At 40.7% G+C, this 13,658-nt stretch overlaps 1 protein-coding gene across 1 annotated transcript; it reads left to right on the top strand.

Moving 5' to 3' along the window:
- On the top strand, positions 1–12,527 carry gpt2 (glutamic pyruvate transaminase (alanine aminotransferase) 2). The gene is made up of 11 exons (XM_076287710.1): positions 1–653; positions 1,552–1,641; positions 3,058–3,166; positions 3,495–3,628; positions 3,906–4,149; positions 5,058–5,137; positions 5,387–5,523; positions 7,761–7,935; positions 8,354–8,509; positions 10,485–10,597; positions 10,780–12,527. Exons 1-11 carry the CDS (start codon positions 342–344, stop codon positions 10,889–10,891), a joined length of 1,662 nt encoding a protein of 553 aa, XP_076143825.1. The 5' UTR covers positions 1–341; the 3' UTR covers positions 10,892–12,527.
- The last annotated feature ends 1,131 nt before the right edge of the window (positions 12,528–13,658 follow it).

Genomic DNA, 13,658 nt, shown 5'->3' with positions numbered 1-13,658 from the left:
ATGCCGCATCCGAGTGTGTGGCCAGTGGCGGATCATCTCCGGAGCTGGCTGGTCTAGATTAGGCTATCTCAGGGTTTTGTTATCATATCGCATTTGTTATACTTATAGCTCACCGGTTGATTTTCAATCAGTCTAGAATTTTGTCACGCATTCGGTCTACTGCCGACGAACCCAATTTAGGAGTGATTCATCAAAGTCCATACATTGGAATATCAGTGCCTAGCTGCCAAGCCAATTGAACTCTTGAAGATAATTTATAGGCTATTGAAGAAAGACTGCCCTGTAATTCGGGTGCATTCAGGTTAACAACGTACATTTAATCTAGCCAACCTCAGCCGAAAATGTATCGGTTACCGTCTTCAGCAAATCGGTCCTTGATAGCAGGAGCGGTGGAGCAGTGTCGTGCTTTAGTGATGCGACCAAAGTCTCAAACAATCCGTAAACGGTCTGTGAGATTCAAGACTCAAGGGCCCATGGAATCCTATGGACTGAAGCGGTATAGCACAGCAGAGGCTACCGTACCCGCAACAAACAAAATTCGAGAGAAGACCCTGACGATGGAGACTCTGAATCCGCAGGTGAAAGCCGTGGAGTACGCCGTGAGGGGGCCGATTGTCATGAAGGCTGACGAAATCGAGAAGTGCTTACGTGAGGTAGACTCATTTCGTTTTATAATTAACGTTACAGTCTGGATAAAGACACCTAAAATGCATCTATATTACCATCCAATGTATTTTGTTGCAGTGTTTTATAAACAGTTTTTTATCCAGATGTTGGCTACTGAAAGTTTATTGTTGGCGGCGTTATCTTGGCCATATAACCTCCATGGTGTTGCATCATGTCCCCTACGTCGCATCCTCAAATAATGAGTGTGAAGTAAACCCGCGCGCCGCCAAACCTATGTTTCCGTTTGTTGTGTGACTTTGGTGATAAAGTGCCTTGCGCGCTGGTTTAGACAATGCCAAAGAATGCTATGTTGTCGAACCAGCCACAACATTTATTCGTCTGAATAATGTCAGGCAGCTGGCATGTAGGCTACTGATAAAGCGTGTAGGCTACTATGGCAATTTGAACTAGGCAGCCTAGGGCAAAGTGTCCACTGAACACGTTTTGACCACTGGTACATTTTCTTACTGTTATGTCTGCACACAAGCGTTTGTGTAAGGCATTATGCTAGTGTTCAGTTATGCATTGAATCGAAGTAATGGACATGGAACTGAAGAGTTTACGTTGCTTTCCATTGCAGCCTCATTTGTAGTTCAAGTACCAAAAAATACTATAATAATGCCTGTTTCCTGGGACAAAGCTTTTTTGAAAGGGCACATTGACCGCCAAATTCTCAGTAGGCTAACACTGTTTTCCCATAAATGTGTAAAAAAGTAGTGACCATTAGGTGGTAATTTTTTGCCCAAATATGTCCAGTATATTGTCCAGTTCAATATGTCCAGGGTTATCATATCAAAATGAATTTGGTATGAAATGAAGGCTATTAATAACTGCATATAAGATACTGTGATATTACTGTTATATTTACCAGATATTGCTCCACAGGGTGGAAAGCAACCTTTCACTGAGGTGATAAAGGCAAATATTGGAGATGCTCATGCCATGGGACAGCAGCCAATTACCTTTCTTCGTCAGGTAAGTGAAAACGTCATAAAGGAATTGTACAAGGAGTGTAAACATTGACAATTTCCTGATTTGTCAAATAATTCAGTCACCATTAACTACTAGAAATAAACACAGCCTCATATCTGGCCTATTGCAGCAGTTTCCTGGCTCAGTGAATAGAGTGAATACTATTTGGAATTCAGCCACTGTCCAGTTATTTGGCTTCTACTCATTCTGGCAGCATGTGTGTTTTTTGCATGTTTTATTTACAATGTGCACATAGTGAGAAACTCTAGAGGATGGTCATAAGCTCAAGGATCAGACAAGGTCACTCCACTAAGTGTCAGTTAGCATTTATTCCCATGCAAACGTAAGGTACACACCAAACTTCGCTGTAGAGTGTGTCCATGATATTTGACAAGAGCTTCTCCCTCTGTAATCACAGCCAACTTTGGATGGAGCTTTGTGACTTTGCTGAATGGGTTTGCTGTTGTTGGTTATTTGGCACAGTTCAGGGGACAGTGGAAATTCCAGGGGAGGAGGACTCATTATGATCTAGTGTTTGTGTCCACATTGCCATGGGCACAAACCCTGGGAGCATTTCATCTGGTCATTATATACAGAACAAAAAGGACTCAATGACTGGATAGTTTATATCCTCATAATCCATATCCCTGTTTACCTGCAGGCTATAACCATGACCCAAGTTTCTATGTAACTTCTTCCTCTTATTTGCTTTTGTACTGACTGAAGTATTATTGTTCAGCATATCAATTAGGGCACAATTTGAAAGATGTATTGTTGTATTGGGTACATATTGCATAATGTTATTATGTAGCCAGTGTTATCAGAACAAAAGTATTTGATATCTCTTCTACTTTCCCAGCTACAGTAGATGGAGGGTAAATAATCTTGCTGGAGATATGGTTGAACGCTAACTTGAGTCCTGTGCTCTCTACTGAAAGTAATGTGGGTTCCTCAGCTTGTCATAAAGGCCTTAGCAAGAACTTGTTATTACGGTGGCTTGGCCAAAGCCGAGCAATGTCAGCATTATTCCTCTCTGCCTTGATCCAAGATACTTGGGATCTGCTGGAGCATGACATTGGTAGCCAGTTTTGGCACGTTTACATGAGCAGCTTTTGTGTTTCCATTTTGCCTTTTGTTGCCACACCCAGTGCACCATTTTACACATTTGAACGTGCACAAGATAAACTGCTCTTTTTAGGTTAGAAAGACTCTAGAGGATGAGCATGCTATAATCACTGATCATGTTATATGCTGATCAGAAAGCCCAGAGATCCCAGAATGTTCCATGGTCAGGTCATTTCTTCAGATTATTACAGAGTAATTTCACTGTTTCCAGTTGCTCAAGTAAGACTCAAAAGTCAAAAAGATCAAAGTTGGGCATATATTTTTGTCTTTGTTATAATTGATGTGTATCTTTAGGTTGTGGCTCTCTGCACATTCCCCGAGCTGATGGACAGTCCCAGTTTACCAGAGGATGCCAAAACAAGGGCACACCGCATCTTGCAAGGGTGTGGCGGGACTAGTCTTGGTATGTTTGCTTATAAGGCAGTGTGTTCAGTATAGTCCATGTTCTGAGGTTCATTTCTAATTCTTGGATAACCTGACTAACCAACAATCCACTGTTTTCAAAAGAGACTGTGTCTCAGAGAAGGTCATATAAAATACACAAAAACATCAATACTTCTATATGAATGTCTGAAGGTTAAGAAAAACAAACTATTGCATACATTAAGCTGACATTGCACAGCATATTGCAATATATAGCTATAGCTATACATTGCTATCTAGCTAAATATTACGGACTGTACAAATTGTAGTAACTGTGCTCAGTGTAAATCCCATGTTCTGTGTTTAAGGGTCCTACTCTGCAAGTCAGGGAGTGGACTGCATCAGGCGGGACATTGCCGCCTACATTGAACAGAGGGACCATGGTGTGCCGGCTGACTCTGAAAACATTTTCCTCACCACTGGAGCCAGTGACGGCATCGTGGTGAGTGGCCACGAGTGAATCGAGTTTCCTGACATGTTATTTGTGTTTTCATCTATATCATCTACATCATAGGTGGCATAATTCGGTTGTCAGAGTATTGATAGTATAGCAGTGTCTTTGTTTTTATCAGAAATACCTGAAATGTCTTTGTTAGGCACATTTGGAAAGTTATTGTATTGGGTGATGGCCATCTTTCCAATGTGTTTGTACATTTCAGTTGTCATGTGGTGTGTGTGTGCAATCTCTTAATGGCCTGGTATGCTGTGTTTGTTTCCAGAGCATTTTAAGGATGTTGGTGTCGGGCCAAGGAGCCTCACGCACCGGTGTGATGATCCCAATCCCCCAGTACCCCCTGTATTCCGCAGCTATTGCCGAGATGGAGGCTGTGCAGATCAGTTACTACCTAGACGAGGACAACTGTTGGGCCCTGGATATTAATGAGCTTCACCGGGCCTACCAGGCAGCCAAGAAGCACTGCCAGCCAAGGGTCATCTGCATTATCAACCCTGGGAACCCCACCGGTATGTTTCTAAAAGTAGCGATGAGTACAGATCATCCTAATAATGTCTAAGACCTTATTTATGACACAGCAGTGCTTTATTCAGCTCAGCTGTAGCTCTCTGGCCGAATGTAAAATACACAGAAGTTGCACATACAAATGTACAGTACTTGCATTCACCTAGTATGCAGAGTTCTTCAAACCATACAGTCACCCACTGAAGTCGTCTAGAATCGAAGTTGTCTAGTTGTCTTTACATCTAGCAGTTAGAAGGCCGTAATCAGCATTTCTGGTACCTATATGAGACTGAGAGAGTCTCCCTGTTTGGTGTAGAAAAGATCCAGCTACACTTTTTATTTATTTTTTAATACCGGCCAAACATGGATTGTCTCTGTAAAAACACTTTAGATCTGATTAAAGAATCTCATGAGCTGGTCAAGAAAACGATCAGCTCCTGCTGCCGGAGAATTACTCAAGGAGCACAAGTGTCAGTTTGAATCATTCTCATGTATTTACTCTAAATGTAAGAATGCACACACAGACTGCTTTACATTTAGCATAGTCAACTTGAGTCTAAAATTAGATGTAAAATAATTTGATCAGTGGGCAACTTGCACCTGACCCTGCAGTTAATTTTAGAGCTGGATGTTCTAATGTGTTCTGTGTTCTTATGCCTACTGTACTGACTACAGAGATCTGTGTACTGATCAGGTTGCAGCACCACAGAGATGGGTTTGGGATTTCCTGTACCCTTATGTTAGACATTTTTCTGTGTCAGTGCATGTGGAAAGTTACAGCTGTCTCAGATTTCCTTCTGAGTTAGATCATTTGTGCTCTGGCTTGATCTCTCCCACTCACACACATACTCGTCATTTTCCTCCCCCACACTTTCTCTCCTTGCTGCTTTTCTCACCAAACCAACATCACCAGGTCAGGTCCAGAGCAGAAAGTGCATTGAGGAAGTGCTCCATTTTGCCTATGAAGAAAATCTTTTTGTCATGTCTGATGAGGTAATTGTTTTACACAATACCATCTACCCACTGAATAACATTAGTTTCAAAGAAAGTGTTTGTTTTTTTTGTTTTTGTTTTTTTAAAGAAATAGTACACAGCACTTCTAGGTTTAATGAAGACTTTTTTTAGTGAAGACTTCAAACCTGCACACTGACTGTGTTGAACACTTTAAGTTCCTCAAGTCAGTAAAAGTTCTGCTCTGTTCTAAATTGAAATTGCAACTAAGTTTTGTTTTTTTGTTGCTAGGTATATCAAGACAACGTGTATGCTCCGGGCTGCGAATTTCACTCGTTCAAGAAGGTCCTGTACGAGATGGGGCCAGAGTACTTTAACAGCGTCGAGCTGGCCTCCTTCCACTCCACCTCCAAAGGTTACACAGGAGAGTAAGTGCTATGTAGTTTCACCTTATGTACTGACCAGCACATCCCTGCAACACTAGCCACCCATCCATACCCAGCTCACATTTCTGAATTTGATTCTTGAGACATTCCGGTGATGTCACTGAAATGTCTGATGCCCTCTGCAAATATGCTCAGGGATTCACACACTTCACTTGCTGGGTGTGAAATACAGAAGGCAACTTTATTACTGCGCTATGTATCATCTAACTCAAGGAAAAAGTTGTTACCTCATTACATTTACAGAGTAAAAATCACTAATATCTATATTTTGAATAATCTCAAAAGTAGACACTTTAAGAGTGTTTTTTGTATTAGTTTTGTTTTTGTTAAAGGAAGTCTGATATTGAAATGAAATCCAGTTGGAAATCCCTCTGCTCCTACTTCCTGGTTTACTTCCTCAAACTGCACCCAAAATCCTTCTGATCATGTAGATGTGAACTAGATGTACCGCAGAGCGGTACAAAATATGACCGCCGCCCAGTCCAGCACATTTTTTCCACAAAAAGAAATCACGCTGAAAGGCCTATATGATTCTAACTGTCTCACTAAATTGCATTATCCACACTCAATTCTCACTGGTATCTGCTAGACAACAAGTACCAAAACATGATTAGTTCATAGATTTCACATGTAAAATTCATTTTATACAACCCCACCTCCATCTTGCCAGTTCATAATTATGAGAAATTCTTGATTGTTTGTGTTATGTTTATGTTATGTGTGTGTGTGTGTGTGTGAGTGTGTGAGTGTGTGAGTGTGTGTGTGTGTGTGTGTGTGTGTGTGTGTGTGTGTGTGTGTGTGTGTGTGTGTGTGTGTGTGTGTGTGTGTGTGTGTGTGTGTGTGTGCGTGCGTGCCTGCGTATGTGCCTGTGCATGGAAGCGTACATATGTCTACTGTGTGAGTATGTGTCATGATTACTGTGAATGTGTGTGTGTGTGTGTATCTGTTTGTGCACATGTGTGCACATTAACTGGGTTAACATGACCCCTGGAGGCAAATATACGGAAAAAATGGTCATCCTAGGCCCTACAGTTCTCAAGATATTCACAGAGAACTGTGTCTGGCCTACCCTCCTTTCGGGGGGTCCAGTCCAGCGGGGGGGCTACAGATCAAAACGAAAAATGACAGTTCCATGCTATCCATGTGGGGGTACATGCCCACCAAGTTTTGTGTACCCCGGTCTTTCAGTGTCCCGGGAATCCTTGTTGGTGTACGTCACTAAATGTACACATAAATTGTTTTATTGTAAGGCCCCCCATGAACGAAAGTACACAAAACTTGGCATGCATTCGGAGGGTGTCATAATGATCCTACACTTTCAATTTCGTGCAGTTTTGACCATGTCAGCCAGAGATATTGTGATGAAAACACCTAATTTTTTGCTTTTTAATTTTTAACTAGGTGGCGCTATACATGAAATAAGTGGTAATGGGATGGGTTGACATGGCCCCTTGAGATCAACATACAAAAAAAAGGTGGACCTCCTAGGCCCTACGGTTCTCGAGATATTCACAGAAAACTGTCTCCGGCCACCTACAGGCCAGTTGGTGTATAGTAACATAAATTAATTTATTGTGTGGCCCCCCATGAACGGAATTCCACGAAACTTGGCGTGCATTCAGAGGGTGTCATAATGATCCTACACTTCCAATTTCGTGCAGTTTTGACTATGTTAGGTCACAGATACCTGCGATTACAACACCTCATTTTTACTTTTTTGTGTTTAACTAGGTGGCGCTATACATGAAATGAGTGGTTATGGAATGGGTTGACATGGCCCCTTGAGATCAACATACAAAAAAAAAATGGTCCTCCTAAACCTTACGGTTCTCGAGATATTCACAGAAAACTGTGTCTGCCCTACCCTCCTTTCGGGGGATGCAGTCCAGCGGGGGGGCTACAGATCAAAACGAAAAACGATGGTTCCATGCTATCCATATGGGGTTACATGCCCACCAAGTTTCGTCTACCCCGGTCTTTCAGTGTCCCGGGAATCATTGACAGAAATTTGGACATGCGAAAAAGAAAAAAATCTGACTAAACCTATATGACCGCCGCTTCGCTGCGCGGCGGTCATAATAAGCATGCTTCTTGCCAGTGTATGAAGAGGTCAAACCTGCATGAGGCATAAGCTGTTAATTTCTCACTTTAGCTGAAGGTTAAATTACTGTTGCTACATGAGCAGCGCCTTGAAGGTCTCCTCTCACGTCCTGTTGCAGGTGCGGTTTCCGAGGAGGTTACATGGAGGTCCTGAATTTGGACCCGGAGGTGAAGGCCCAGCTGGTGAAGCTGCGCTCGGTGCAACTGTGTCCTCCTGTGTCTGGCCAGGCAGCCATGGACGTCATCGTCAACCCTCCGCGGCCAGATGAGCCCTCTTTCAGCTGCTTTCAACAGGTCAGTGTCACACTGGAGGGCAAACTGGCAGCTCAACTTTCGAGTTACTTTTGATTAATTAAACAAAAAATACATTGTTTTTGGAAATGAGCAAGTACACCAGTGAGTAGATGTTGATTGTGTTATCTGTGACACAAGATTTACACCTATACAGATATAATTCTCTTTGTGTATCAAATTACCAGCTGTTGAATAATTTATGGTTGGAGACGTTTCCATGAGGCATTATTTATTTATAGGTAAAAACACAATCACCATTATGAAGTTATTTATTTTGGTCTGCCTGTTTACACTGTTACTTAATAAAATAATGTATAGAGAATTCAGTTTAGAAAACGGAATTCATAGTTGAATTTAAATTAAAACAGCTTGTTGGAATTATTTTTACAAAGCTGTTTGCCTGTCTGTGATCACTCAGGAAAAGACAGCTGTGCTGGGTGCTTTGGCAGAGAAAGCCAAGCTAACGGAGGAGATTCTGAACTCTGTCCCAGGCATTCAGTGCAATCCTGTCCAGGGTGCCATGTATGCCTTCCCACAACTCTTCATCCCACCCAAAGCAGTGGAACAGGCCAAGGTCAGTGTACCCATAAGCCCTGTGGTTCTACTCTCACAAGCATAGCATGTGACCTGTATCAGTGCTATTGTATGTGTCCAGAGGTGCGTTCAAATTTTTGTGGCGAATGCTTGTGGCGGTCATGTTTACTCTGAACAGTTCAATTTGAAAAAGAATGGTGTAAACATTCCATTTCAGCAGTTAGGGCTGAGCTACACCAGGCACGTAACTGAAGCGTTCCGTTCGCGTTGCGTCTGCTGCAACAATTAGCTTTCACTATAATCAATGGAAGTAGCTACACCAGATGTGATAGCGGCGCGTACGTTCGAACAAAATAGATCATTCATCTAAAATGGATTTTACGCGTCGCGAAGGGAATGCTTCAGTTACGTGCCTGGTGTAGCTTTGCTGTTAACTTTGTCCTGCTCCCCTGTATCTTCACGGAGAACTCAAGGCAAATATGAAATGAGCGTTTGCCTATGTGTGCAAATTTGAACGCACCTCTGGGACGTTCAAGTAGGGTTGTTCAATTATTATTATATCATCATGAAAGTATTATATAGACCATATACTGTATTATATGGAAATGTATAAACTTTCCATATATGTATACTTTCAATATATAAATACAATATATATGTAAAGAATGATGGGTTACCATTCCTTTTCCTTTCAATGGCTGATTCTGTGCTAGCTGCTTCGTCCCAGGGAATATGAACATGACTGTTGAGATCAAATGTTATTTCATGGTGCTCAAAAATCTAGAGAGCCAACTGTCTGAGCTGCAGTCAGCGTAAAGTAATCACAGTAAACACATGTCTATGTTGATTAGCCAAACTCCGACCGAACTAGCTTATGGGTAAAAAATCTTGGCATTAAACCAGCTGATGATATCTGGCTGAAGCTAAGCCTGATTCCCCAATTCCAGAACAACAGGTTGTACTGGTGATCTAAAAGCTGCAAAACCAATCAAGTTGATGCTAAAGATTTAAAGTGTGCAAAAATGCTGTGTACTGTAAGGACCAGTGGTGTCATGTGAAACAAAATGGCCACAATACCCTGGCTATCAAATTTCAAAAAGTGCACATGGGTGAACAGGTTTTGATTATTGGTTGCAGAATGAACAAATTGGTTGGAAAAATCTGGTTGCAGAGAGGTATGTGGTATGAAGTAAACTTGAGAAGTTGATGTTAATTGAATTCATACCCAAACCAGTCTGTTCATTCCCAGTGTTAACATTAAGGGCACAAACTGCCTTCATACATTTTTCAAATTGCATTGGGGGCATATCACATATTGCATATGTTGCACTCATGCAGGTTTGTTTTAGCCTTGTGTATGTCCATCATACATAGATTTAATACCTGGGGACACAGCTGTCCATTGTGTTCTGTTTGGTTTACTGGAACCAGGCCAAACCTCCAAACTCTATGGTGGAGTGTAACTTCTTGCATTCCCCCAAGACATTTCTGAGCCCCCACCCCTTTATACTCGTGTGTCATGATTTCAAAGTAGACCAGTCAGGTTAGTTCCTGATTTGAACAGCCTCATCAGCTGTTGTCAGGAAGGTCAACAGAGAGGATTTTTTCTATGCGAGAGCCTATCCATAGAATGGATCATGAGATGACTTTCCCCTTGCGCATACCATCCAGTACAAAAAGTACCCTGGACTGTCATTTGTTCTGATCACATGGGCCTGTGGCACTGAGAGCAGTGTACTATACAGGCGTACAGGCTTCTAATTGGGAACTATTTGTTGTTTATGTACTTGCACTAGACTAGTGTGAAAACCGGCAGGGACAGTTTTTAACTTGAACTTGAACTTGTAAATGAGTCATAGAAGGTGGAGCATTTGGAATATAATTAAGTTTTTTTCTGTTATTGAAATTCATCCCTCTGGTGGTGAACCATGTTTGAAATGCCACCATTCCAGAAATAAATGTGTTGATTTGATTTGTGTAGTGTTGTGATTGTGCAGTACACTTCTCTGTTCCAGGCCCTGGGAATGCAGCCTGACATGCTGTACTGCTTGAGACTCCTGGAGGAGACTGGAATCTGCCTGGTCCCTGGGAGTGGCTTTGGGCAGAGGGAAGGCACCTACCACTTCAGGTAATATGGGACATGCCAAACCTTTGGCAGCATCATGCAGACGCAGATAGTGTGTGATGGAAGCCAAACACTGCAATATATTGAACTATTGGACTGTATCAGGGATTGTTGGGTTGTTGGCAAGTATCTTTCATTGTCCTAGCCAACCTTAATAACATAATAATTTGTGTATTTGTCTTCAGAATGACTATTCTCCCACCTAAAGACAAGTTAAAGGTGTTGTTGGATAATCTACGTGACTTCCACATCAAGTTCTTGAAAGAATATGGCACATTGGAGGTGCCAAGAGGATGAACTCTTAACACACACACACACACACACACACACACACACACACTCTCTCTCTCTCTCTCTCTCTGACACACACACACACACACACACAAAGAGAGACCTGTTGTCTAGCACCATCAGGCCAGTAACAGCTTTTGGATTCTTTATACGCTAAGTTTATGTAAGTGTTGAAATCTCAAAATGTGTCCCCCTTCAAGTTTTGATTTTCTCCGTAAGATGTTGAAGACTGGTCAGCATGTTTGGGATGTTTGTGCCTTTGTGAGGCCATGAAGGTTAGGGTGAGTTGTCGGGGTGACTGGGTGGGATACATTTATTAGTTGTATGACTATATCTTGCCTGCTCTTTTTTATGTTAAAGGAGCATGGGATACATGATGCGTAATGATACATAATCTTTATCAGTCATTGTTTTGTATTGTTTTGTGTCTAAATTAAGTTTTTGTTTTTCTCTTCTCATTTGGTCATCAGGCCAGTTTTCCTTTTTTTTAACCACCCTGCTTTGTTAAACTCCCATTTTGAGGACCAAACTGAAGTTTGACCCCTTGATCTTTTCTCTCAAAACTGTTGGGAACATCTGCTTGTGTTGGCTGTTCTGAACTGTTGGGAACATCTGCCTGTTTTGGCTCTGAAATGAAGGAGTTTCAATATCAGTTTTGCTGTGGCAAAAGAGAAAAGTTTGGGCTAATGTTGCTGTTGATTTGCACAAAAATTGGGTACATTTCTGTTGGGTACTGTAGAGGGGAGGGTTGTGATTCTCATTGGGTGAGCTCAAAGGTCTGTCCAATGGAATTTACAATGAATTAACAGTTCCTTCTATTTTATACATTCAGCCATGCTTTTTAGGCTACTAATGCTTGGAAGTTCTAATGTATTCATTCAAAGTATTAGTGTATAGTTTGCAGAGGGAATAATTTGGTACAGTCACTCCATTGGGTGAAGTAAGTCTTGTGTTGAGGTTGACACTACTATCCACTACCATCTACTTTTACATTTGTTATGAACATTCTGCAGCAACTATGACATTAATAGTAGGGCAGAAACAGCTTCCTGTTACCTCTACTGTCTGAAAACAATGTTTATGTTGACTGCATTTTTTTCTTTCTATTTTGTGAGTGAACGGGTAGCTGGTACAATTTCATTTTACATGCAGAAATAAAAAGCTTTTTTAACTAACCAGGGACATGAAGGTGTGCACAAGTTGATGAATTCTAGTGATAATTAATACAAGAAACAAATCTCTGGACAATTTCAGTGCCAAAGTTTAACATTTGTGCTTTTGTCAGCTTTTTTTACATTCTTTCTGATAGATGTGCCTTCAATTTGCCTTATAATTAGTTGGATTTATTTATTTGCATGAATACTTTTAACCATTGCAGTAACGCACACCTTAATAGGAAGGAATACTACATCCTTCTGTTTCTATAACCTTCTGTCATTGTTATTAACTTTGTGTTTGAGGCAACATTGGACATTGTATATAATACTGAAGATTTGCTGCTGACTTGCCTATGTTGATACTGATATACTTTCATTTCTCATTCAACTACCAAGACTGTTAAACATTGATTTATTTTTAAATGTCACCTTTTTGCCAGAGAGTCTTCAATTTGTTTTGTACAATGAATAAATTCAAGCTGTCATATATGCCTTTGATTGAATTTCTTCTTATAATGGTAATAACTAATTTGAGGTTTCAACAGTTCACATTTCTTTAGTTCAATTTTAGAAATAGTAGCCTACTTCACATTGTACTTTTGTGTACATCCTGGTCGCTATTTATGCAACCTCTCTTAGTCAAGTACTAATGTAGGCTAGGCTATGTATTCTGGATTATGTATTTACAATATGAGTAACTGTATTTAAATATAGTTACTATTTAAGTGGGTGGTATTCAAAATACAGTTACAATTGATATGCCATGCCTTTTCAAACTGAAATTAAAATCTTTTTAACCATACGACACCATATAGCCTATGTATCTCCGGTGGCTCCTTTAGCTTTCCCTCTGTTTATGTTGATGATCAAAATGAAAAACCTCTCAGGGAATGTAGAATGAAAAATATGTTTTGTTGTAGGCCAATAGGCCTATATCCAGCCAGCATGTTTTAGGGGCATTATAGGTTCTTGTTTCTTGACAGTGTTCTGCAAAAAGGCTTGTTTGCATGCACTGTTGAATTTATTTATTTAAACTACTTTGTTTGGGATGTGGTAGCCCTTTAGTTTATGTGCAGACAAAACATATCTGTTCTTCTTTAACACTGTTTCATGACACATATACGGTACATATATACTGTATATCAATTCATCCTTACTGTAAAGCCGATTGTGGGTTGTTGACAGTATAAGTCATACAAACTTTGGGACATTTTGTGCTTTTTGGACTTCTGTAGTAGACTATATTAGCTACAATGTGAGGGCGACACATTAAATCCACATCCAATTTTGATAACAGGACTCTACAGCTTTGGTTTTCCCATAGTTTCACTGATATTCATTAGTTTAAGGAAGAGTCACACCCACTGGAGCTAGCCGTCCCACATTAGGCAGTGTCCCACATTAGGGCAATTGAGTATAACCTCACATAACTGTTTCATCCACTGCTAATAAAAGATAATACAACGTTCATGTAATCCAAAGTAGGCCTATTCAAAATATGTTACTTACTCAATTTTACAAAAATACATTATAGGGCATGTATTCCGTAATCTCATAAAATGAGATTGGAGTAGTTTATATGAGGAAAAAAGTTGGTTCTTGGACCTTTCACTCAT

This window comes from Alosa pseudoharengus, unplaced genomic scaffold (genome assembly GCF_046254945.1).
Source record: "Alosa pseudoharengus isolate Yale_2024_CS ecotype anadromous, Long Island Sound unplaced genomic scaffold, YU_APseudo_1.1 YU_APseudo_1.1_scf_16, whole genome shotgun sequence".
Lineage (NCBI taxonomy): Eukaryota > Metazoa > Chordata > Actinopteri > Clupeiformes > Clupeidae > Alosa > Alosa pseudoharengus.
This window is presented reverse-complemented; position numbering and strand designations above follow the sequence as displayed.

Excerpts from the sequence above, each read along its gene's own strand:
- gpt2 (XM_076287710.1), top strand. The coding sequence starts at position 342 with ATGTATCGGTTACCGTCTTCAGCAAATCGGTCCTTGATAGCAGGAGCG. Across the intron at positions 1,642-3,057 it reads CAATTACCTTTCTTCGTCAG|GTTGTGGCTCTCTGCACATT; the intron begins GTAAGTGAAAAC and ends GTGTATCTTTAG. Across the intron at positions 5,138-5,386 it reads TTTTTGTCATGTCTGATGAG|GTATATCAAGACAACGTGTA; the intron begins GTAATTGTTTTA and ends TTTTGTTGCTAG.